Here is a 24,680-nt window from a genome sequence, read left to right on the forward strand (position 1 = left end):
GCGTGGTTCCTGAGCAGGTCATGCTGAAGCACCTGAGCCTGTCACAGGCTAACCTAGACATCATTCAGGGTGCTAGGAGCAAGGTACAAGAGTAACTGCACTAGGTTCTGTCACTGGGCAGACTCGAAAGAGAGTGACCCCCTTAGGTGTACGTTGGATGATGTGCTCTCCTTTTCTGCACACCTTGCTTACTCAGGCGTGCAGGTGGACACATGCCGCACCTGTTAGGCAGCCATACGGGCCTACAGAAATTCAAAGGAAGAGGTCTTCTCCTCCTCCAACCCGGGGGTCAAGCGATATTTGGCAGGCCTCACCAGGCTCTACCCACCCATCAAAAAACCACACCCTGTGTGGGACCTCAATGTGGTGTTGGGCGCCTTGACGCACAAACCGTTTGAGCTAATAGTGTCCGCTGACATCAGGCTGATCACCATCAAAACAGTGGTCTTGGTGGGTCTCACCTCGGCTTGCAGAGTTAGTGAGATCCAGGCGCTGGTGGCTTCAGAACCCTATACTACCTTCCACAAGAAATGGTGGTCCTGAGAACGCACTCTGCGTTCCTACCTAAATTAGTCTCTGCTTTCCATCTAAACGAGGAGATAGTCTTAACTATGTTTTTTGCCGATCCTAAGGACGAGGCTCAGGGGGTCCTGCACTGCCTAGATGTCTGACGTGCTCTAAAATTCTATCTGAACAGGACCAAGGGCTTCCGCAAATCGGACACCCTGTTTGTCACCTTTGGGGGGGTAAAGGCTCGGTTATCAGGCATCCAAGGCCTCTATAGCAAGGTTTGATGGTTTTGGCCATCAAGGAGGCCTACGAGGGCAGCACAAGCCACTTCCAGCTAACATTCGGCCCATGCTGTCTGAGCCAAGGCCACGGCCGGCGCGTTCCAGCGGCAGGTCCCGTGGCAGGTCATCAGCAGGGCGGCCACCTGGGCCACGCCTTCAGCTTTCTATAAGCATTACTGTTTGGACGCTGGCTCTAAATCAGATGTGGCTTTCCGACAGGCGGTTGGAAGGAATCTGTTTTCTTAAGGAGGGTCTCCTCTACACCCTGCGGCTACATTCAGTTGTAATTGCCCATGCAGTATGGAGGAAAGGGGACGGGACGTAAGAGTAATTAATAGTTACTCACCGTAGTGACTAACATACTCTTAGTCCATAGTCCCCTTTCCTCCATACGTCCCATCATCCTCCCCCCTAATAATACTGGTGTCATTAGGTAATGTTAAATATTTTAAACATGTCAACGGGACTGAGGAGTGGCTCCGGTAGGCGGAGACAGGGAACGCATGCTCCCTTGGCTGCACCCCCGCGCTACTCTGAATTTAAAGGGAAATAAGGTTTTTTTATGGTGCAAAAGGTTCTGTCTCCCGTCCCTAGCGAGGGTCTCGCATGCAGTATGGAGGAAAGGGGACTATGGACTAAGAGTACGTTAGTCTTACGTTGAGTATTCATTTCTGCTCTAGGGAATTTCCCCAAAGAGGAGCTCTATGAGATGCATTTGTGGTGGACTGGGAGTTTCCACAACTGTGCGTGTTTCCGCCAGTCCCCATCATTCCTCATGTCATCAGGAAGTTGGGGAGGTTCCGGGAAAACGATGATCCATATTGCCAGATTGGGCCAGGAGAACATGGTACGCAGACCTTCTGGAAATGGCCATCTGCCCTCCAATTCATCTTCCCCAAAGAGAGGACCTTCTCTCGCTGGAGGGAGGTCGCATTCTTCACCCAGGGATAAGAGGTCTCAATCTTCTTTCATTCCCCCCCCCCCCCCCCCAACTTCTGTGGCTTGCCTTTTTGTTCCCCCCCCATCTTTTGGAGGGAGGGCAGGGGGGCCGCAATCATCAATTATGTAATTGGACATTGCAAGCCCAGCTGGGGTGCCCAGCAAGGCTTGCGATGTCTCGTTACATAATGGAGAGATGCCTGGCAGCCGCGCTGCAACACTTTCAGGGCTGGGATGCCCTGTGTAACTCAGACCCTCACCCTGGCTGCCCTGACTCAAGGTCAGCAGCCGAGATGCTGAACTGGTTGCTGCAGGGCCTGGTGCCTGTGCTGTCACGCTAGCAGCAGCACTTCCGAGGGCTAGCGGCACAGAGCATCGCTATCCAGCTTTATGTTCGTGCGACACACAGACAGGAACTAGGAAGCTCATTCAGCTTCCTGGTTTCTGTCTGGAGGCGCGTGAGTGCGAAGAGGTTAGGTCGGTGTATCATGAGACGTGGCCCGGGCGGCATTTGAAAGCAGAGCAGAGGTACTTTAAAAAAAATTATGTTATTGTGTATGTTTGTTGGGGCGCTCTGTCCAAGCCCTCCGAGGCAAAATCCATGCAAACTTCCTAATTAGCATATGGATTGCACCAACAGAAGTTACTTTAGAAAAAAAGGACTTTGCAAAGCGCATCATCAGTCTTTGATAATTGGAGGCACCATAGAAGTGACTTTAGAATAAGTTGCCATAAATAAGCCAAGTGGGTAACGGGAGCCAGGCAGGACTAAATGGACTGGAGAAACAGTGTACACAAGAGGTTTGTCCTGTCCTCAAAAATGCAATTGCAATTAATTCTTGCAATAATTATTCAAACCTTCAAAAAAGAGCCCGGTGAGACGACATTAAAGTTTGTGTCACTGGGAGAAAACCGTTCATAAACAGAGATTTAGCTACATCTACCTGTTTTATTTGGCTAAAAATGTAGATTAATGTGTTTTAGTAAAGAGAGAAAAGGGAAGTGCTCAGACAGTATATGAGAACAAATCTGTAAATAGTACATACAATCAAAAACACAGAGGGCATAATAATTTTTTTATGTGCCTAGTCTAATACACATAGAGACATGGCCTGACTAGTATTATTTCATATTAGTCAAACAAATTAAATAATTACCAATTCATTGGGTACTGTCTGCATAATATATACATTCCGTCTAGTGTTTTAAATACAACATTTCGTGCATAATTGGTAAAGCATTGTGTCTAGAGAATGCATATATTTCAAGTGACAAATAACTTTGTGGTGCAAAATACCTAAATTGCACTAGTCTTATATGTGGAGCAACTCTATAGTCATTAGGCTTTTCCATTATAATGGCATGATACATTAACATAAGCTTTGAAGTGAATCAGAATCACTTAAAGAGCTACAGATAAAGCACAATGTGATTACATAATTTGCTCAGGATCACGCACTTGGTTAAATGGCGAAACTGGGATGTGGACAATTTAAGCCACCATGCACATCTTTCCAGGCTTAGTTGATATAGATATTACGCTTTTGCTTTACATTTCATGTGCTTATTATTTATATAATACATATAATTATTTATAGCAATGCATTGGAACCAAACCATATTACATAATAAACTAACCTTTAATAGTAAACTAACCATACACTATATACATTGTCATAGAAATATGTTGAGCAACGGGAGTATGGCTTTAGTTTCATTCTCCCCATTCTGCAAGCAAAGTTACAATAGCATCATGCAGATTAATGTGAGCCTAACACATCCTCCTTTGGTTTTAAAAACATAGCACCTCATTACGAGTTTGCCGGTCTGAGAACTATGGTACCGGTAAACTTGCTGGTATTGTAGTTACTGGGCCAGCAAACTATGCGTTGTACTCGCGGGTGCCTTTCTGCCCACCAGGTCGGACCTGGCGGGCAGAGCAGCATCCGCGAGCACAGCATGTCGGATGCACCGGCACCGTTATAAACTGTGCCGGTGCATCCAATTCCCCCATTCCCATTGAGCACTATGGAGAGTAATGGATTCTGGCCCCTGGTAATGGGGACATAGAGGGTCCGCCAAGGTCGGAATGGCCCTGTATGTCCCCATTGCCAGGGGCCAGAAAAAAAGCAAATCCGGCGGCAGCCGTGCCTGTTTTACAGGCACGGCTACTGCCAGGGTTGTAATGAGGCCCATAGTCATTATTTCATAAAGCATGCCACATTATGCACCCTTTTCACTTCTGATCACTCCCATTCACATTTCTAAAGGGTCAAAAGTCCCTGCTAATTCTACCCCCCTTCCTCCCATCAGTGCCTAATGGCTCACATTGTAATACTCTGTCGATACAGAGCAACGTGAGAACCCTCTGCTGCCTGGAGCTCCTTAGGACATTGTCCTGGCAGCGGGACACCTCTACCATTCAGAACGGGTAAGGTGCCCTGTTGCCAGGACAATGAACACGCTGATCAGGAATTGCTCAGCACACATTGTCCTGCCAGCGGGACACTTTTGCCATTGGGCACCGTCTTTGAGGTGCCGAATGGGAGAGGGGCCCCAATGCAAATGTCCCGGTCTGGCACTTAAGAGCTACGGGAGGGGGCAGCTTGACCACCCCCTTGCGACTCTCCCGCTCGTTACTCCACTGCTTGGAGCCATTTGCACACAGGAAAACATACCTTAATTTTAATCAGTCAGAATCTTGTAGGAAAAAAATCTATAAGCAGACATATAAGGTGCTGTGCATAACCCAAGTTTGGAGATATATGGCATTTAAAAAATGTATACCAATTATACTTGGTCACCCACTGCCCTGCATTAACCAATGGTTTCTGCCTTTGAATTAAAGGAAAAATAAGGCAATTTGCTGACATTCCAGTGAATCTGGTCCTTTCGGCCATGGCTTTATAGTTCAGCTAGGTCAAGTCAACGTCGGCCAAAATTTCAGTTATCAGGGGGTGATAACGTCTGGTCTGCTCAATGGACGTTGCACCACTGTTTCCATATGTTATTGTAAATGTACATATAAATGTGTGCACACAGTGTATGTCAGTGAAGGTGCTGGGTACATTTGTGTGTGAGTGAGAGTGTGTGCAAGCATATGTGTGCTGACCTTTGTGTCCGAATGAATGATAAATAATGCATTGTTTGTATGTTCTAGTGGAATTAAGTTGGTGAATGTTATGTTGTGTCACTGGGTGCATGGCAGGCCGCCTGAAGAAGTGAATTTTAAAGATACAACGCCAGTCTTATGAAGGTTTTAACAGAGCGAAAGCAATGGACTCTTGTGGCGTAGTAGTTTAGTGCTATCCCTCAGGGATTTAGGTTGTTTGACCGACGTACAAAATCACGGCGGAATTAACCGTAGTCATTTTCGCTGCAAATACGTTTTTACCGAGGTACAAAAAACCAAACCCATGTCCCCTCAAACCGCCAGTACACCCATAAACTTTCCCACTTATCCGCTGCCTCCCCTGTAACCTTCAGCGTCAGATCCATCCCTTTAATGCTGGTCGGATCTGACGCTGTAGTGTCCCTTCTCTTCTTCTTTTTGTTGGGTCCCCTGCCATCAAAGCTGAGGAAGCGGGGAACACCCCCGCAGCCGCCGAAGCTAAGAATACTGAACATGGGCTGAGGCGGCCACTCTGCAACCACTGCTCTTCATGTTCAGTATCTTCTGCTTTGAACTAATGGTGGTGACCGAATTCAGTCAAATCTACCATTCAACCAATTTTTTTTTTTTAACAATTTGGTCGAAACGATCCCTCAGAGCCACCATCCACCCTCCCTTCACCTCACCCCTTTCATTCAGTTGTCATGTCCCCCCCAACATTTTCAGCAAAGTTACTCCACTGCCTTCATGCCTGGTGCCTGAAAGGGTAAAATATAAGAATTGGGACCTTCCGGAAGATGTAATGGAAGTGTTGCTTTCGGCACAGAGACCAGCAACTAAATCCCTCTACTGCTGCAGTTGGAATACGTTTCGCAGCTGGTGCATGGAAAAGAGACTAGATCCTTTCACATGTAAACTTCCTCATATTCTGTCTTTCTTACTCCACCTGACCCATTATGGGTTGCAAGTGGCCACGTAAAGGGCTACTTAGAGGCACTATCAAGTGTCAAACGATCTCCAGATGAGGGGTCCTACTTCAAAGTGCTGATTGTTGTACAATTTCTGAAGGGCTTAACCAATTTGTTTTCCAGCCCCTCCCTTCATCATGCCATAAGGGGATTTAAATCTTGTATTAAGAAGTCTTATGGGGTCTCCAGTTGAGCCCTTACATTTGTGTCCTGTGAGGGTGCACACTTGGAAAACGGCCTTTCTAGTAGCCATCACACCTGCTCATAGGGTAAGTGAACAACAGGCCTTATCTTCCAAACAACCTTTTGCATCATTTTCCAAGGATAAGGTAATTTTAAGAGTTAGGTAATCTTTCCTTCGCACAACGTATTGTACTGCCATCTTTTTACCCTCCTCCTCATCCTCCATCTAAGGAGGAGGAGAGACTATATCGTCTAGATCCTTAAAGGGCTCTAAGCTGCTACAGAACAAGGACTGCAAGTATATGCCAAAATGATTAACTTTTCATCGGTTATGCTGGCAAAAAACTAGGCATGGCATGGCAGTCCCAAAACAAAAAATCTCTAGATGGATTGTAATGTGCATAAAAGAGTGTTACTCATTAACAGGCAAAGATGTGCCCATAGATTTGAGGGCCATTCCACTAGAGGGGTGTTGGCTGCTTCAGCTCTGGAAAGAGGTGTGCCAGTGCGAGACATATGTAGAGTGTTAACCTGGTCGTCCCTTCATACTTTCAATACATTTTACTGTGTAGATTCATTTTCAGGAGAGGAAGCCAAATTTGGCAAGGCTGTCCTCCATAATAACAAATAAGAAATAAGAAATTCTGGGCACCCTCTGCCTAACTTAAATTGTGTTGGGAGTCTATGAAAGATGAGTAATATGTGGGAGGACACAATCCATTCGAAGAACAAGTTACTTACCCGTGGTAACGTTCTTTCGACGGGATGTTCCTCCCGTGTATTACTCATCGCCCACCCATCCATCCCCTCTTGCCTGCCGAGTATTTCCGTGTCTTACACCATCCATTCTCACAATGTCAATATTGTCTCCTCCTATGACACAACATTCAATTTATAGGAGGGAAAAAACTAAGAACTGAGGTAGCGGTCCGCGTGCGTGCTTTGCATACCAGCGTAGACATCACGAGGGACGCTACAGAGGCCATTGAGGACCAAGGCTCAACGACACTCGACCCTATGAAATAGAAACTTTCCGAAGCAAGCTGCAAGCATACTTGAATATCAAAGATGAGGAATACGTGGATTAAATTGAATTGAATTAACTTGTTCTTTGCACTTACTGCAAACAAACTTTGCAGAAACTGGCAAGTGCAAGTTTGACTGTACATGCTTGGCAGCATTGCACCAAATATGAAGTGTGCTTATGGCTACATGCACCATTTTACAAAAAGCACTGGTAACTATTTTGTCACCAGTCAACTTGGCGCAAGTGCATTTCTCTTAGGTAGAGTATGTAAACCAAGGAACTCGCCCTGCAGGTCTAGTGGGATTTTTAATAATTTGCCAGGCCTGGTACCACTGGTAGACTTACCAAAGCTGTGAAATCTTGAGGATGTGCAAGTCTATCTCTCCCCACCATTGTCAATGTCTCCTCAAGAAGGTTTAATGCATGGACCTGGTTTTGGATTAATGGAATTGAAGTGATTATTATATCTATTTTAATTGACTTTAGAACAGCTCAGAACATAAGAATACACAGCCACCCGATTTCCCTGGTATTTAGTTCACTGTGAATTAACCCACTAGTAACAATGGACAGTCTTAAAGAGCAGTGGTCACTTTAGGGAAAGTGGGTAATGCCAGGTACTCATAGCTTTTACTGTTGTTTTTAACAAAAACATTCTAAAATCAATTCAGTGCCATTTGTATATTGTTTTCAATGAGCAGTTGTAGAAGCAGCCTAATGTTTGACCCCTGGTTATTTAGACTGCCCTTCTCATCCATTCTGTTGGTAAGTTAAAAACTCCTCTAGTGCAAAGGGAACAGGCTGCAGCTTAAGCAGACATTGCCCATGTATTTTTAAAAAGCATGTGCTCGTAATGACATTCATTTTAAAGCTTTTTCAGAAGCCCCAAGTCTTTCAGTATTAACAGCTACTTGTTACTTTTACTTGATTGCAAACTCTACAGAATACTATGTTCCCTGAAAAAGGGAGTAGAGTTTTTGTTACAGAAGGTTATGTGTCAGACTAAAAGAAGAAAAATCACTAACACGTTTTGGGGATTTTCAAATACATGCCTAGGTTTACATCTCAAAGGGGATATTCAGATTGGGGTTTTGCAGATTGCCGGAAATGAGGTGGGATGTGGTTGTTCTGATTTTGCTAAGAGTTCTGGTAAGCAATGGAATGTAAGTCTCCTCTGTCATTTATATTTTTTGAGCCATCCTTACAATAGATTGTTGTCAGGGAGATAATGTATGCAGTAAACTTGTACGTTTTCAACTTCCTGACTTAATCTCACTATCACACACACACACACACACACACACACACACATTCCTTAAGTTGTCCTCACTTCATCTATTTTCATCCTGGAAATCCCCTGTACAGGCTTACAAATGACTATTCAAATATTTTTTATACACAGGGGGAAGCTTTTATACCGAGGCCTCTAAAGGACGTGAGGCCTCCATACAGGAGACTCACGATGGTAACCAAATTTGTTTAAACGTTTTTTTTGTTTTAATACACAGGACGTCTCGCAAATGTTTCAGAAGGGAGTGGGGCATTTTTCATTGCCATCTAGAGGTCAGAGCGGACCTCCACAGGCTTGTTATGTCACTGACTCGAAGGATTCCAAAGTAGAGCAGTCCTTCAATAAATATTGAGTTCCTAAATTGACGCCATTTTGAAAAGAAATATGCTACAAGCTTGTGATCGCTGCCAAATTAACTGAAAAAATGCTCCTTCACAAGGGCATTACACACATTTGCCTTAACATTATCTTATCACATTTTAACCACTTTAGAAGTGTTAAGTCCACACATGCATAATGCAGTGGTTTACTTCTTTCATGTATGGCGTATGTTAGTGAGCCGTGCAGCCCACACTTCTTTTTTATTTTTTAAAAAGTAAAATTTGGGTTGCCCCCTGGCGTCACTGATATTACGTCACCCTGTTGTATTTCTATAACATACTGCTTTCTGTTTGAGTGGTTATGGGGTTACAATGCAGCAAACTCCCATTGGATTACGTGGCAAACATGGCACACTGAGACTGTTGCTATTTTATGTCTACCCCTATTGTCTCAATTAGTTCTTCATTTCAACTCCTTACATTATATGACCAAGCCGGAGGGATAGCTCTGATGTCTTGGGCATCCATCCGCCTGTGACACCTGTATAATGTAAAAAATCTTTGTATCAAATCCCGGCATGGTGGATTCAGCCCCCTATTCTTTCAGTGGAGACAAAATAGGGGGCAGTTTCTGAGTTGTCATATTAGCTTATGTAAAATATGTTGCAGATACTATATTTTACCATCTAGTGTTACCATCCTTGCCTTCACAGCATGCTTAGGGGATAGATACTTGCTTTGTGCTGCTCTCATGTACCAGTTGTGCATGCTTGTTTCAGATATTCATCCTTCGTGTGTTTCAGAGTTTGTGCATAAAGGTAAGGCGTAATTCGCATTGAATGTACTTAAATATAAAAGTAAAGAAACCATATCAAAAAGCAGGCTTTTCAGATTCTGGTTACCTCTATAGAAGATCAGGTAAGTGAGATCCAGTGTTGGGTGAAACCAAGCTCGACCTCTCCTTGGTTTGGTTAATTTAAAAATCATGTGGGTGTAAAAGAAACAAAAATCATTTGCAACCAGATTTAGGGCTATGTAGTGAGGCTTTTCAAATGAACAGTATGGCCTGCAAGTTGGATTTTCTCATTATGTGCAGGTGCTTACTTATATGAATAACCGACTGTATGTTTAGAGCATGCCAAAGAATATACTAGTTGCAGTAGCCAACAAGCGTTTCATAAATCAATTTGGCTTTCTTAATGCTTCTAACAAAACATCATGTAAACCTTTACCACAATTATTTTTGCTTAACAATTACATAAACTACGTATAATTACTAAGCACCTCATCTCGCATGCATCATTGTACGTTCAGGTTTGTATCATATACCTTTTTAAATCCTTTACGGTCTATGTGTTCTATATAACACTTCATTAACTGCAAATGAGAGCATAGTTTCTGTGTATAACAACCTTTTATTAAAATAGTTAACTGATTTCTTCATTTCTCAAGATATTCAGGCTAGAGCGTAACATACCTGGGGTCCTTAAATCAATTCTCCATTACTTTACGGCTGTCAAAATGGTGGCAAGGACACTAGATATAGAAGTACTACCCTTAGTTATCTGACCCTTTCTTGTTGTAAATTAGAATGGTACAATGTGGCTTCATTATTACCCTTTCCAATGTGGTGAACTAGTGCTAAATGTAGAAAAAGATAGCTTGGTATTACATTCGCTCATCACCTATTTACTTCAAAGTCATGTGTTGAAAATATATGGTTCTGTGTCTGTTTACCCAATATTTAACCTAAAAGGGATTGAGCGCCCCTGCTCTTACCCCAGAAGTGTGTATGCAAGTTATATTTAATGCTAATATTTGCCTTAAAAATATCACAATGTTTGAAAGGTTACAGGCCAAGAATGTAAAAGAATATCAACAAGTAAAATCCTTTAACATGCACAAACATGTGAGTCCTTAGTCAGACCTAGAGTCATTGCTTTTAGTGAAGTGGCAGTTCCAGATAGTATCAGTTCCAGATAGTATTCCCTGGGATGCTGCTGTCCAATGCCAGCTGCATCAATATTGATATGGTTGTGCTCGTGTGGCCCATATGTAGCCCAGAGAAATTGCTCTCTTGTCCTTTTTATAGCTCTGTTGTGCTCCACATTTCTGTCTTTCAATATTATTTTTGTACTTCCAGGTTTATCGATTTACAGATTCAAATAATACCATAATTTAAACCTGGAAAGGATATAAATTCATGTATTTTCTTCGGTTTGTGTTTAGAGGCCATACATTTACCACAGTAATAGAAACCTATTTGTTTATTCATTACCAATTATTCCAGTTTCTTTCTCATAGTTGGCTTATAACTTGGCCTACTCATATTTGTGATCATGCAGCCTTTCATGGCTTGCTTTTAGGGAGATTGATCCAAATTGTTATCCTTTTTCTCTTAATGTGAATATTTGGCTAGAGTCTTGTGGGACATGTGCTTCTCATGTTATATTGAGCAGCAAGCTGAACTTGATTTCTTCGAACTAGTTTTTCTTTTTCGCTTTGTGTTTTGCAGAAGTACTTTTCCAGAAACTCTGTACTTCTTCATAGACATTCATCCGGTTTTCTTTTGCATACCCTCGATTTAGACAATTTGCAATTTAGATTTTTGCTTCTTTTTCATAAATGTCATTAAGACTTCATTTTTGCATAATATGCAAATACTCCCCACATGGGCTATTGTTAATCATACTTATTTTATTATAACTGTTTGAATGAAGAATGGAATTGTCTGACATTCTCTTTGTGCGTTTGGCCTTAAAGATCTTCATCTTTAATAAATGTTTGTAGATTCAGACATTGTTTTTACTAGATATTGTTAGTGTTCATTTGATTTAGTAGTTACGTAAATATTCCATCCAAAGCAGATGCTTAGATATTGTCCCGCCCCATATTATATAAAATCTTAACTTAATGTTTCTTCATGTTGCTCTAATGGTGACTTCTGTGGATGTGCAATTCATATTGACTCATGAATGTTTGTAAATAAAAAAAAAACGAAGCATATCTCCACGGTAAAGGCCAACATTTCATATGCAATTTAATTTTGAATCACAGAAATGAAATCCTGGTCTACCAAAAAAACAAGGGAACTGGAAGATAATCACCCTATGAAGACACTGAGAAAAAAGACAACAGAAAGTGGAGCAGGAGATCCTGCTCATAGTGACTTCTTCCAGTCATCACACCTCGTTTTCCTCAAAGAAGCAACAACGTCAATCCCACTCCAGAGGGTTGTCTTCCGACTCTTCAGAATTACCTGCTACACTTGTGAAGTTTCCATTCACCACTAGTAGCCCTTCTCTGAAGTACAGAGAGGACTTAAATACTTCTCCGTCCCCTTTCCTCCATATTAATGGGAGTTCCAGCGGAGTGGGGACAAGACTGAAACCATAGCAAGCCCAAATGTGCTTCCCCTTTAAGAATTTATAGCACAGCCACACCCTATTCCGCACCTCCCAGGAGCCTTCTAAGTCCCTTTCTGGGTGTCGGACGGGTCAGATACCAGGCGCAGCCCTCTTTTCTTTTTCTCACTGCTTCCCAACAGTAACTCTCACAATCCTCCTGAAATAACCACTAAGACGTGAAATGTTAACCGTATGTATTATTCAGAATCGTTACGCGTGTAGGTTTGTTTTCTTATGCTGCACTTTCTTAAAAAAAAAAAAAAAACAGCACCCAGATGCCTCACGGTTATGTGCGCTTTACAAATGACAAATAAATAAAAGAAACTTCAATTTATCTTTTTCCTTGGCCTTCTCCTCATGCTTCATCCAGTTTATGCCAGTTAAAGCAATGTTCTCTCTGTGCACCAGGTGTTGCAGGTCATACCTGGTGGTGGATTCTCACTCTTTGCTTAGTGTTTGGGCCCACGGTACACCTGGGTGCTCTGTGACGCACTTTGGTACAAGTCCCTCAAGAATCTTCTGACATGATGGAAGAGATCTTTCGGCCATTGGTGCCGGATCACCTTGGAAACTGTGTCAGATCCAAGAGGGTTATGTGATGAATCCAATGAAATCATCACTAAAACCCCAGTGTGGTCCTCCTCCTATGTGGCATGGGGAAGACAGCTGCTACCTGATCCTGACCCAGGGGGCAGTATAATGACAGAGGATCACGTGGGAGGAGACTCATATCAGAAGGAAGTCGTAACTCCTTTGACTCCTGATTCTCCAACCCTGTCTGAAACATTGATGGCATATTGTAAAGTAGAGCCAAGCGGTGTAACTGCTATCCACACAACAGCTCCTAGCTCTGGTTACCTTCAGTTAACAATCGATCAGATAACCATGGATAACCTAAACCCACTATGACTTCAAGGTCCATAATGCCTGGTACTTGGACAAAGAAGAGGAACAAAGAGTTGATGATGATCAATGTGCTACTAAGATGACTGTGCAGTCTAGGTGTTTCACTTCAAATCACCTAAGCGGACATTTAAATGTGGGTAACATCCACAGGTGACGAGCGAGTAGCAGAGATAGAAGCAGTCAGCAGAGTGGCCTAAGCAGTTGCAACTGAAGCAGAAGTGAGACCGCCAGAAGAAGCCGACGCAGGAAGAGAAGGTGTGCGGTCTTGCAACTTACACGCAGCAGGAGGCAGAGTCATGGACGGCAGCAGGGAAAGAAGGCCAGCTGTTCGGGAGACGTGCTCCTGACCCAATGTGAGGCGCTCGGGTGTGCTGAATGTCGCAGAGACCTGACGGAGCCTGTAGTGCTCCAGAGAAGTGCAGTGCAGACAGCGGCAGGCACAGGAGAGCCGTCATCGATATTGCCGTACTGCAGAGGGCTTGACATGGAGAGGCCGAAGGAAGCCAGGGAGTTTGCCTAAAGAGAGAGAGGTAAGCCTGGGGCGCTTTGAGCAGAACTATTAACAATAAAAGACAATGTTGAATATCGAAAAAGTAGAATAAAATGGCAACACAGGCAACACAAAGCGCAGTTCTCCTTTCATGAGATACCAGTTTGGTGGAATCTGTAACCCACATTGCCAGGAGTCAAGAGACTATAAAGACAGGAGAACATTGTGCAACTCTTCTTACATGGGTTATTGGTGTGGAGAACCTTGGAACAAATGTTGCCACTAACAGAAGAGACAATTTATAGGTGCAGGAATTTATTTTCCTGGCAGGCGAGTGAACCAGGAAAGAAACAGTTGCTATGAAGGGGTGTGGTTGAGGAAAAGTGTTGTGGAAAGAAACTATTCACTTTATTGTCCTGACAAACTGTTGTAGAAACAAAATACATTGGTCGGGCTGTCCTGACAGAAATATTTAATCGGAAGAATAATTGTGGTTGTGGAAGAAACAGTTACTTTGGTTTTGAACAATTGTGTTGTAAATGAGACATGTGCTTTGCCATGTTGAAGGACTTATTGAATGTAAAATACATTATGCTAGAATAAATTATGACCGCGAAAGACAGCAGCCTTACCCAACTTCATCTCGTAATCAACACCAAGACCATCGAGGCTCCCCGCAAAACGAACGAATCACAACAAAAACCTCCGAGCTGACCGTAGCGTGCTCTGACAAATCACCTAAGAAAGACAAATGGACATGGATGCGCAATGCCCTAACACCAGGCTTCACAAGATAGCAACCACCAAGGGGTGTTGCTCTACTGCCACAGCCACCACTACCAAACTATGAACACTACTCAAAAGCAACTCTGAGTATAGCGTCTTGGAACACCAGAGGTCACGTCCACCTTACTAAGCCTGATGGTCACGACCTGGCAGACTACGATGTACTTTGCCTCCAGGAAACATAGTTGCTGGAGAAACCGGCTCTCGGTGGCTACTCCATTGAAATATCACCGGCCTCTAAAGGACCGCTGGGACGCCCTTCATCTGGTCTACTGATAGCCACCCGCACAGGTTCCGGCATATCCATCATAAAGGTAACAGCCCGTAGCTATAAGGACCACGTGGAACACTTCAACTCAAGCTGACAATATCTCTCCGTCTGACTTCTTAGCTATCATTAACGTGTACTGGAATCCCCAAAAAACATCAACAGAGAATTTCTGTGACACAGTGGCCAACACTACTGATGAGATTGCTATCAAATACCAATCTCCCAATATCCTCATCTGCGAGGACCTCAATGCGAATTGTACCATGCCAAACACCACTAAGACGAAGCAGCCTACCAACACATCAACAACAATCAGGGGACTTGCATGGACAACCCTTATGAAGTATAGGAACCTTTGCAATACAGCAATTGTCAGCAATGCACATACCCTAATTCCAACGTAGGAGCTCGACAGGTCATCAGCCACACTCGACTATATTTTCGCATCAAAATCTGTGTACCTCGACATAATGTCCTTTGAAGTAATTAGATCAAAGGACAGCGACCACAACTTGCTGAATCTTATCTGCAGTAGTAATGCTCGTCATTTGCAAACCTGCAAAGCGTCTATAGAGACCAATTGGCAACAAACTCGTCCCCGCATGACCTCCGCAGATGTTCGCAAGATCACTGAACAATACAATAGCCTAACGTCTGATACCACACTCCAAGAGGCCGCTTTCAGGTCCAGCTACATTCCCCTGCTTCTTGCGTTCGAAAAGCCTAAGAAGAGTCATAATAACTTCATCCATCACTACAACCACGAGTATAACAGGACTCTGGTTACCAAACGTAGACTCCTGAGAAAGTTAAAAAGAGAGGCAGCTACCATGAACCTAACCACACTTTGGGAAACTCTCAATTTTGAAACAAGAAAATACAAGCAGTGGCTTAGAAACACCAGATCTGCCCTATACAAGTCTGATGCAGAGGCGATGATGACGGCACTAACCAACAAAAAATCTCGTGAGTTTTGGTCCCTCATCAACAAACCTAATAACCACTCAAATCATCATATGATCAACCCAGTACCGGAAGAAAAGTGGACCACCCACTTTTCAAAACTGTTTGAACCTCCAAAAGAAAACCTTCATGAAACCAAGCGACCAAATGATTCAGATTGGGTAGACCTGTCAGACATTGACGAGATAAAAAAAAATCATCCTAAAACTGAAGACGTCGAGAGCCCCGGGCCCTGACGACCTTGCCAACTGTGACCTGAAACAACACCCGGATGACTGGTCAATTCTAATCAGTTCAATCTTCAAGGACTGTAGAGAAAAGAAAACAATCCCTGACTCGTGGGCTAAAGCCCGAGTCCACGATTGTCCCAAAGGGCTCCAGAGAAGATCCCCTGAACTATCCGCCAATAGCCCTTCTCAATGTTATCGGGAAAGTTTTGCTACAATACTTTTGACCCACTTCCGTAAATGGGCTCACACCTCGTCGAGCGCTGATCCCCTGCAAACAGGATTCCAGAAAAACGCTAGTACAAGTGCTAACATAATGCTCTTGAATATACTTAAGGAAAGAGTCCTGTCAGGCGCACCGCAAGTCTTTCTCAAGCGTTTGTCGACTTGTCCCAAGCATTCGACAGAGTCGACAGACAAAAGCTATGGTCCAAATTAAAGACCTGGAATTGCCCAGAAGAAACTTTGGACCCCATAATCGCCCTTCATTCGAACACCAACATTACTGTCTGCCTAAACCAAACCATGAAGGCCTAATTTCCGATCCAATACTTTCAGACCGCGGAGTGAAGCAAGGTTTCCCACTGGCACCGGCCCTTTTCATATCCTTCCTCGGCGACTTCAAAGACAGTCAAAACAAGATCAGGTCATTCGCACCAAAAATAGGAAATGAGACGGTCCCAAGACTCTTATACGCTGATGACCTGATACTACTTGACCTCACTCAGATCTGTCTCCAATGACAGCTTGACAACTTGACGCAGTATACTAAAGAAAATAACCTCGAGATTAACAAATCAAAAACCAAAATACTGATCTTCCAAAAACCAGGGACCAAAAAGAAAGAGCCCCTACAGTGGTGCCTACACGAGACGAAAATCGAAGTCGTCCGAACATTCAAGTACCTCGGAGTCCAAATTGACACCACTAAGAAAGCCTTGAATATGCAACAAGTATTGTGGACAAAGGCTAAGAACCTAGCCGCCCAATTACGAGCAGTCGATAGAAAATAAGGCAAATTTTCACTCCAACCTGCCATTAATTTCTACAAGGCTAAGATCATTCCGTCATTGACTTATCGGATGGATGCTACACCGACAATCCCTCCTCTGTTGTGGCAAAAATGTGAAGGTTTCATCTGGAGATTGGTACTAGGACTCCCAAATTCAACATCACCAGCTGCGATAGGACGTGAACTTGGACTTCTCTCTCTGAAAGCAGTGGTGGACCGCAGTACCATACAGCTATACAGAAAAATCCAACACCCTGAGTCTTCAAATCTATCGTATGATAGCACAAGAAATTGCTAAAGGAAACAACTGCTTCCTGAACGACTGGGTAAAGGCCCAAAAACACAAATTATGGGAGATTGTTTGCACAGAGGAAGAACTAACGAATAACCGATTAAGGATTATAACAAAAATGGAATGTCTAGACTGGATAACCACAAACGAGAAAACAGCCTCAAACAAACTACAAGCTCATCTTCCTATGACATTAAACAAATTGAAAGAACCCATGACGTACTGTAAAAAATACCCAAGCAAACCCCTAATGAGAACCCTACTGAAAGCACGTCTCAATTTACTACCTACCAAGGAAGTCCTAGCCATCAGAACAGGATCTAAGGAAAAAGCATGTAGACTTTGCAAAAACCCGGAAAGCACAAAATCTATTATACATCTGCTGATGATTTGCCCTGTTCTGCATCAAGATCGGAAAGCCTTCTTCAGCCCCCTGCTCGTAAATTTTTTCGTCGGTAATGAAGCAATATGGTGGAACCGTCTCATCACAGGCGACAAGACCAGATGGTCCATAGCAAAGCTTTTGAACATTGCAATGGAAAAGATCAAACTCAGCAGTGCTTCCAACATAATTTCTACTTGAAAATTCGATTGACGTGAAGACTGTTAATCGTCTTTTATTTTCTATCTTTTTTTCTTTTCTTTTCTTCTCGAATGAAAACTTCCTTGTAAAAATCTAAACGATTATAAACAAGTAAATAAAAAAAATACATTTTTCATAGAATTGAAAAAAACTTTGTTGAGTCAGAACTTGTTCAAAAGTCTTCCTTAATTGATCCAGGGCAAGGGAACCAAACCATGGTCACAAGGAGTACTTTGTGAGAATTATAAGTTTGAACTTTGGCACGGTTTTGTTGAAATGAAACAAGATACATTTACCTTATACGCTTTGGTTATATATGTTAGTGTGAGGGTCAGATACATTTGGGCACAAGGTAATCTTTCTTTAGTTTTAGTTTGGTAGGTAGGAACATTCTAATAAGGTTGGGGGACAGATGAGCTTTTTTCTCATCCCTATTTGCTTTTAATAAAACTTTTAATAAATATGGCAAACTTTGAGAAAACTCCAGCTTTGTGACCGTCTCATTTCTGAACCCTCACAATAAGTAAATCTCTTTTTACTTCGGCACCCCAAATAGGCATCACCTTTCCCGGGGTTAGTTGAGTCAGGTGGGCTCCTTCAAAGTATGTTGCAGTTAGCCACTGCTGTACCTGGGCTTGCCCAAAGTTCTCTGAGGAGACTTGCATCAGCTTTCATGCGGAGGGGCCGCAAGGATCTAATACCGGGATTTGACCAGCGGGCACTTCGGTTCCTGACCTGGCTGGTACTGGGGACCTTGTCCCTGAGGCTGTTAAGCCTCACATGGGTCCCAGGTCTGAGGCCGACCCACTCCACTTACGGGGCAGACACCTGAGGGCTCTTGCAGCCCAGCGATAGCGGTAGGCTGTGCTCCTTGGTTTACCTTGGGTACCAATGTAGCCTGTACAGTGACTTCGGCCACACCTCACCCCCAGCAGGTCATGGCGCATGGTACCACAGCTGTCACTGTCTCCAAGTCAGATTCTGGCCAGTCACCAGGGGAAGCACCTCCAGCTAGGTTACAGAACACACCAGGACACTCGGATATCTCAGAGCTACCTTTGGTCCCCTGCCTTTTTCCCCATGGGTCGAATGGTTGCCGAGTGTGTGAGCGGATGTTCAGTCCCTCCTCTTTCTGCCCCTACCAACAATTTGGTCCACAGTGCCTCACCAGGGACATCCATTCTTGAATCCCCAAGGTACTTTTGAGAGATTCTAAGACCTGATGCACTTGGGGCTCATGAAGGAAGTGCTTGTCCCCACTCCTCAACCAGTGGAACCACAAAATCAACCCACTGTACCTCAGACACTGACAGCGGAGACACCACCACCTCCTCCAGTGGGGAACACAGGTTCTCAACCAAATGAGCCCTCTCCCACTACCAAAAGAGTCCCCCTGCACCTCTGCCACTGCTACCTTCTGCTCCCCTGGATCATGACACAATGGACGACCAAGATGGTCTTTCAGAAAAGACTGAGGAAGTGCCCAAGTCCATTAAAACATTCCATTATAGGGTGTTAGGGCTTCTGGAGTACTTGGGAATTCCGGTGCAATAAAGCTCACAGTTGGACCAAAAAGATTCTTCCTCAGTCCTCTCTTGGAGAGTGAAATAAAGGTCGGGTATACACCTTCAACCTGATGTGGTAGGTGACGCCATAAAAATCTGCTAAAATCAGCTTCTGTGCAACCGGTCCCAAAAAGGGAGAAAAGTTGTACGTGATTAGCCACCCTCCAGCTCGTTCCACTATAGTAGCGGTTGCTACCCTCTTCAGGAAAAGCGATGCATAATCTTCTACCTCTTTTCAGAATCTTCTGGGACATGAGGATTGTCTCCTGAATAATGCATGGAAGGGTGATGACCAAAATGTTGCCCTGAGCTTCAGGCCAATGCATAAGCGGTCATGGTGGCTACCAATCTTAAGTTCTACAAGGATCTGGGTGACCAAAACTCCCTCTTTCCTCCTGAATTTCAAGCGGGTTCACAGCTGCTAGGGGTATGGCCGTAGGTGTGTCTTTTCAAGAAGCAAGCACTGCTCAAAGCCACTAAATTACAACCCGACGCATAGGAGCGCATCATGGATCTGCTGTTTGATGGGGTTGGAACTGTACAGCCTTAATACAGACCAAAGAAGAAAAACCTTGACCAAATTGAAAACTCTTTAGCCGTCCTAACTAAACCCCCTGTGAAGCCAGGGCCTTCAAAGGCCGTCATTTTGCTCGAAGAATTCAGGTGGTTTTAGAGGCTTACATGACTGCCAGAGTAGACCACCAAGCCACACAGTCGCTATTCATTCAATCCCAACGGGGATGTTTGACTTCAAAGTCTTATGTTCTCAATTTTTAGTTATGAATTCAAAAATGTAATATCTGGGTTACATAAATCATCACAAATAAGTATGCTCCTTTTCGTTTTGTAACAAATTTATATGCACGAAGTAAATGTTCAAAAAGTGGTCACTAATGACTTCTTAGTGAGGAAGCGGTCAGTACATCCTTAAAATATATAGACTTAGTTTGCCAATGCATTTCGGAGATTATCTCCTTCTTCAGGGCCAGTCTAATACTTAAATACATGAAATAAACATAAATCAATATACCAATTTTTAAAAAAGAAAGTGAAAACAAAACAACATTCCCTTTGTAGACCTTTCAGTTGTTGTCAGAAGTAAATGGAGAAAGAAATGCTGAAAAAAAGCCAATTAATAAAATAAAATAAAATCGATGAAATAAACAAATTGCAGTATGCATGAATGAAGTAGAATGTGTATGCAAAAGTTACCTGGAGGATATACGACCTTGCGTGAAATAGGAAAATTCTTGCGGTGTAACATATGTAATTTACAGAATACTGGCTTCCAACCACCCTGGGCTGGCTGTAAATGGCGGCTTGCCGTTGTCTAATGGACACAAAAGAATTGGTATGGTCTGTAAGTATGGTGAGGTTGTAACTGTGTTAACCAGGAAAATATGCTGTATGAGACATACCAAGTACATACGATGCTACCTCCTGTCAATGTGCGGTCGAAAGCTGAGTGCGTTCGTGAAGCAGACAACATATCCATCGAGGAGTCCTACCTGTCCTTTTACAGAGACAAAGTAGTCAAACAGACCCACCCTTCTTTTCTGACAAAGGAGGTCTCAGACTTCCACATAAAACAGAACATTTCTGTGCCTGTATTTTTTCCAGAACTGCAGGCAGAAGCTGATCAAATACGCCATCGCTTCAATGTTCAAAGAGCTTTTCGGTTTTATCTCCAGAGGACTAAGCCTCATAGGTCCTCCGACAGACAGTTTATACCCTTTGGTGGGGAGCAGCTAGGCAAACAAGCAGCTAAAGCGACTATAGCAAGATGGCTAGTCTCATGCAGTTCTTACACTTACCAACTATATGGCAGGAGCCCTCCTCAAAGCCTCCATGCCCACTTGAAGATAGCTAAGAGCATGCCAGTAGCCTTCCAGCGTCATGCACCCTGGTAGGCCACATGCAAAGTAGCAACATTGGCCTCCATTTCAGCTTTCTGTAAACATTACATGCTGGAATCCAGCACCAGGGCCGAGATCCAATTTAGACAAGGAGTCCTAAGGAATACCTTTGCAACAGAGTAAATTGTATCATCTCTGGGTTAAAGTAGTACTTGTATACTCTCCCAGAAGTATGGAGGAACAGGGATGGAACATAGGAATAAGGAGAAGTTGGTGACTGTAGTAACTTCTATACTCCTAGTCAAATGTCCCCTTTCCTCCATATGCCAACCCTCATCCCCCTAGAACTAATTACATAGGTCCTCCGGGTGGTTCGGGGACTGAGGGGAGGGAGGGAAGGAGGCAGGGAATAGGGCATGGTCGCGCTACACGCACGTTGCCCGCTTCCGGTGTCAGTTCTTAAACAGGAAGCAACCTTGAGCTTGCTATGGCTCCGGTTCCGTCCCTCCTCATCAGGAACGGCCCTAAGTATGGAAGAAATGAGAGATTGGACTAGGAGTACAGTAGTCACTATGGTGAGTAACTTCGTATGTTGGACATCTCTCCTAACGGTCCAACGCCTTTGGTGATGTTGTTGGAGCATGGACACGCTGTGCCTTCTAAGGCCACAAGATGTCCCTCTTTTGTCCCGTCACCACATGCTTGATCCAGGCCTTGGATGTGGAGGTTACCACTCACCATCACTGCCATGTGACACCATCCTACCGCTGTAGTTGCCTCAGCACAGAGCACCTTTACAGTGCTACTCTTACTTAAGTAGATTAATAGAGCTTCACCTTTTCTCATGCTCCCAGGTGAGAGTATCATATGAAGCATGGGTACATTTTCAGTGAACGGATGACCCTTTCTTTCTTGGGCATTAATCCCTCTGAGGACGACGTATTTGAGTTTCCAGAAGAATTGTATGAACTGGATGTGAGATTGGTCTGCTTGGCTTCCAAAGAACTCAAGACCCACCTCTTTGGGGAATCTCTCTGCCATCACATCTCCCCTCCGGCCACCTGACTTGCTAGATGTCGCCTGCCCCTCTCCTCCCCGCCACCCGGTACAGCTGTACACCTCCTCTGTGTATCTCCCTCCACTGTAAATCTGTTCTGCTGTTACCCCTGAAAATCACTTGGTTACGTATCTGTATTGTTGTATACCTCTGTAAAGCGCTCCATTGCTTCTCGAAGCCAGGTCCTCGCCAATGCTTTTCTCAGCCTTTTGGGTCTCCTGTTTTGCATCTTTCCATTGCAAGAGACCTGGTTCCATATGAGATCATGCCAATTGCTGTTAACATTGCCCATGAACTGAGAGCAGTCACAGCGTAACATACCTTTAACTGGTCTTGCATATTGTCACAGAACCTCCTGTGGTGGTATCACAGACATCTTGCTCTCAGCAGAGCTTTTTCAGTGACCCTAGCTGCATTCCAGTAGTCATGGACTCTTCTTTGAAGGGCTGGAGTCCTCATTGACAATCTGACAGTGATTAGGCCAGGATCCAGGGTGCGGGTGAGGGAGCATTTCAACCCCATTGTCCTGCAGGCCATCAGACTGTCTCTGGTGGCTTTTCTGCTGTCCTTGCAGGACAGGTTTGTCCAAATTCTGACAAACACCATGATGGCCGTGCATTACCTCAACCAGAGAGGTGTTGGTGTCACTGGTTTGGGGATTTAGAGAACAATGTCCCTTTGTGGGTTGCGCATCTGACCAGGACTGAGAAAATTTTTGCAGACATCCTGAGTAGGCATTTGTCGGTTTCGCACTAGTGATGACTGTGTCAGGGAGTTCTCGATGAGATCTTGACCTCTTGGAAAACCCGTCTTGGAAAACTCTTTGCCTCCAATGTCAACCAGTTGTTCTGCTCCCGGAAACTTTCTCCAAAGGGCCTCTGTGGGATCCTTTGATTGGAGAATGGAACTTCAATCTTCTCTTATTGGTACCCTCTGAATCCGGCCATCCCAGTGGTGCTCTGAAGACAGAAGAGGTTCAGGTGCACCCTCGTTTTGATTGCTCGGAAATAGGCCTGGAGAAGTTGGTACCCAGGAGTTCTCAACATATACATCGACCCTCCCCTCGGATCCCCCCCGCCCCCCCCCATCCCCGGACACCACCTGGAAAGAGCCAACCTGCTGTCCCAGTAGGAAATCTGAATGCTCCATCCAAGCCTGAACAGTTGAAGCCTTCATGCTTTGTTGCTCAGGGGCAGAAGTATAAGAAGCAGGCATGGACATCCGGTAGGTGTAGTTAGGGCTACCCCTGTTAATCTAATTGGTACTCCTAGCACTGTCTCTGTGACCCCAGATCAATTGGCCCTTACATTTAGATCTCAGATTTGCTCAGTGAAAAAACACTGATTGTCAGAAATAAATTACTTAGGTTTTCAATAGTGCTTGTCAAGGAATCTTTAGAATTATTTGTGTAAAGAGGGGCGGGTGGTTGTGTGTGTGTGTGCACACGCGGAACAACATCAGGTGTGCTGCTTGCCTATGTTTTATGACTTGTGTGACACTTCTCTCTACATACTTTTATACATTTAGGAATGTTTCTTGCCATGCAGCATGTAAAAAGGGAAGGAGATAGCTTAGTGAATTAAGTGCTTGATGCTGTTCCTCCCTAATTACAATAAATCGTACTTGTTACCCAATAGGATTTTATCAAGATTCTGTTTATATTTTCAGATTGACTTAGTATGTGGTTAGTGCTTCTAATCTCCCCTTTAAAAATGAGCAACTGACCTTGCGCATGAAAAAAACACCATGCAGAAATGTTAATGTGTTGGTATAAAACTAAAGATGGGATGGTAGGCTATTTGCTCTAATGGGCACAGTGGAGACAAGGAAATGTGTGATCCTGGGTACAACACTTTACTTCATAGGGCCTAATATTCACTCCTTAACATCTCAAATTGAGATTGCATTGAAGTGATTCAGTTCAGTTTGTACTGTAAAAGACAAGTTAAATCATCTATCTAGCATATCTGGTTTAACCGGACGTAAGATTCTACTTTGACTGTGGTCCGTATTGAGCATATTCTGACTACACCAGGCATATAAGGGTTTAACAGACATAAGATGGCAGTAACTGGCCATATGAGGCTGTACTGGAATACAAAATCAGTGATCCTGGCTATGATTTGATTTGAATGCCATTAATACAGCGCAACATTCGCCCAAAGGCATCTTGGCGCTACTAGTGGAAACATCTTATTGTCATATTTAAAAAGAGAGGTTTTCAAGGCCTTACGGAAGGCCAGATGGGCAGCCATCATCCTGAGAGCACAAGGAAGGGCATTCCAAAGGCCCGCTGTAGCCACAGAGAAGGAACGGTCCCAATAGGACTGTATTTCACAACAGGAATGCATACTAAACAGGCCTCGGCTGAGCGTAAAGCACGACCTTGGGTATTGGGCCGGAACTTGGCCTGCAGGTGGTCTGCACCTAGGCCATAGAAGGCCAGATGGACCAGGCACAGAGATTTAAAATGGATGCGATTACACACTGGGAGCCAATGCAATTTGACCAGAACTGGGGAAATGTGAGAATAGCGAGGGGAAGATTTTGCCAACCACGCAGCAGAATTCTGGAGGACTAACAGATAGGCAGGTTGGGCCAGAAACAAATCATTGCAGCACTCAATAGAAGAAG

The 24,680-nt window shown here is 44.0% G+C and overlaps 1 protein-coding gene across 38 annotated transcripts in view; it reads left to right on the forward strand.

The window, feature by feature from the left end:
* GPHN (gephyrin) overlaps window positions 1–24,680 on the forward strand; it is a 2,801,546-nt gene that overhangs the window by 2,760,513 nt on the left and 16,353 nt on the right. For 24 of the 38 annotated variants that reach the window (XM_069638674.1, XM_069638677.1, XM_069638679.1 and 21 more), the window contains one exon: window positions 8,423–8,485. The exons of the other annotated variants lie outside the window; for them this stretch is intronic. In XM_069638674.1, coding sequence (XP_069494775.1) covers window positions 8,423–8,485 — 63 coding nt within the window. The remainder of the gene's footprint in view (window positions 1–8,422; window positions 8,486–24,680) is intronic. 38 annotated transcript variants of the gene reach the window in all.

Source organism: Ambystoma mexicanum, chromosome 14 (assembly GCF_040938575.1).
Source record: "Ambystoma mexicanum isolate Mex_15411 chromosome 14, UKY_AmexF1_1, whole genome shotgun sequence".
Classification (NCBI taxonomy): Eukaryota; Metazoa; Chordata; class Amphibia; order Caudata; family Ambystomatidae; genus Ambystoma; species Ambystoma mexicanum.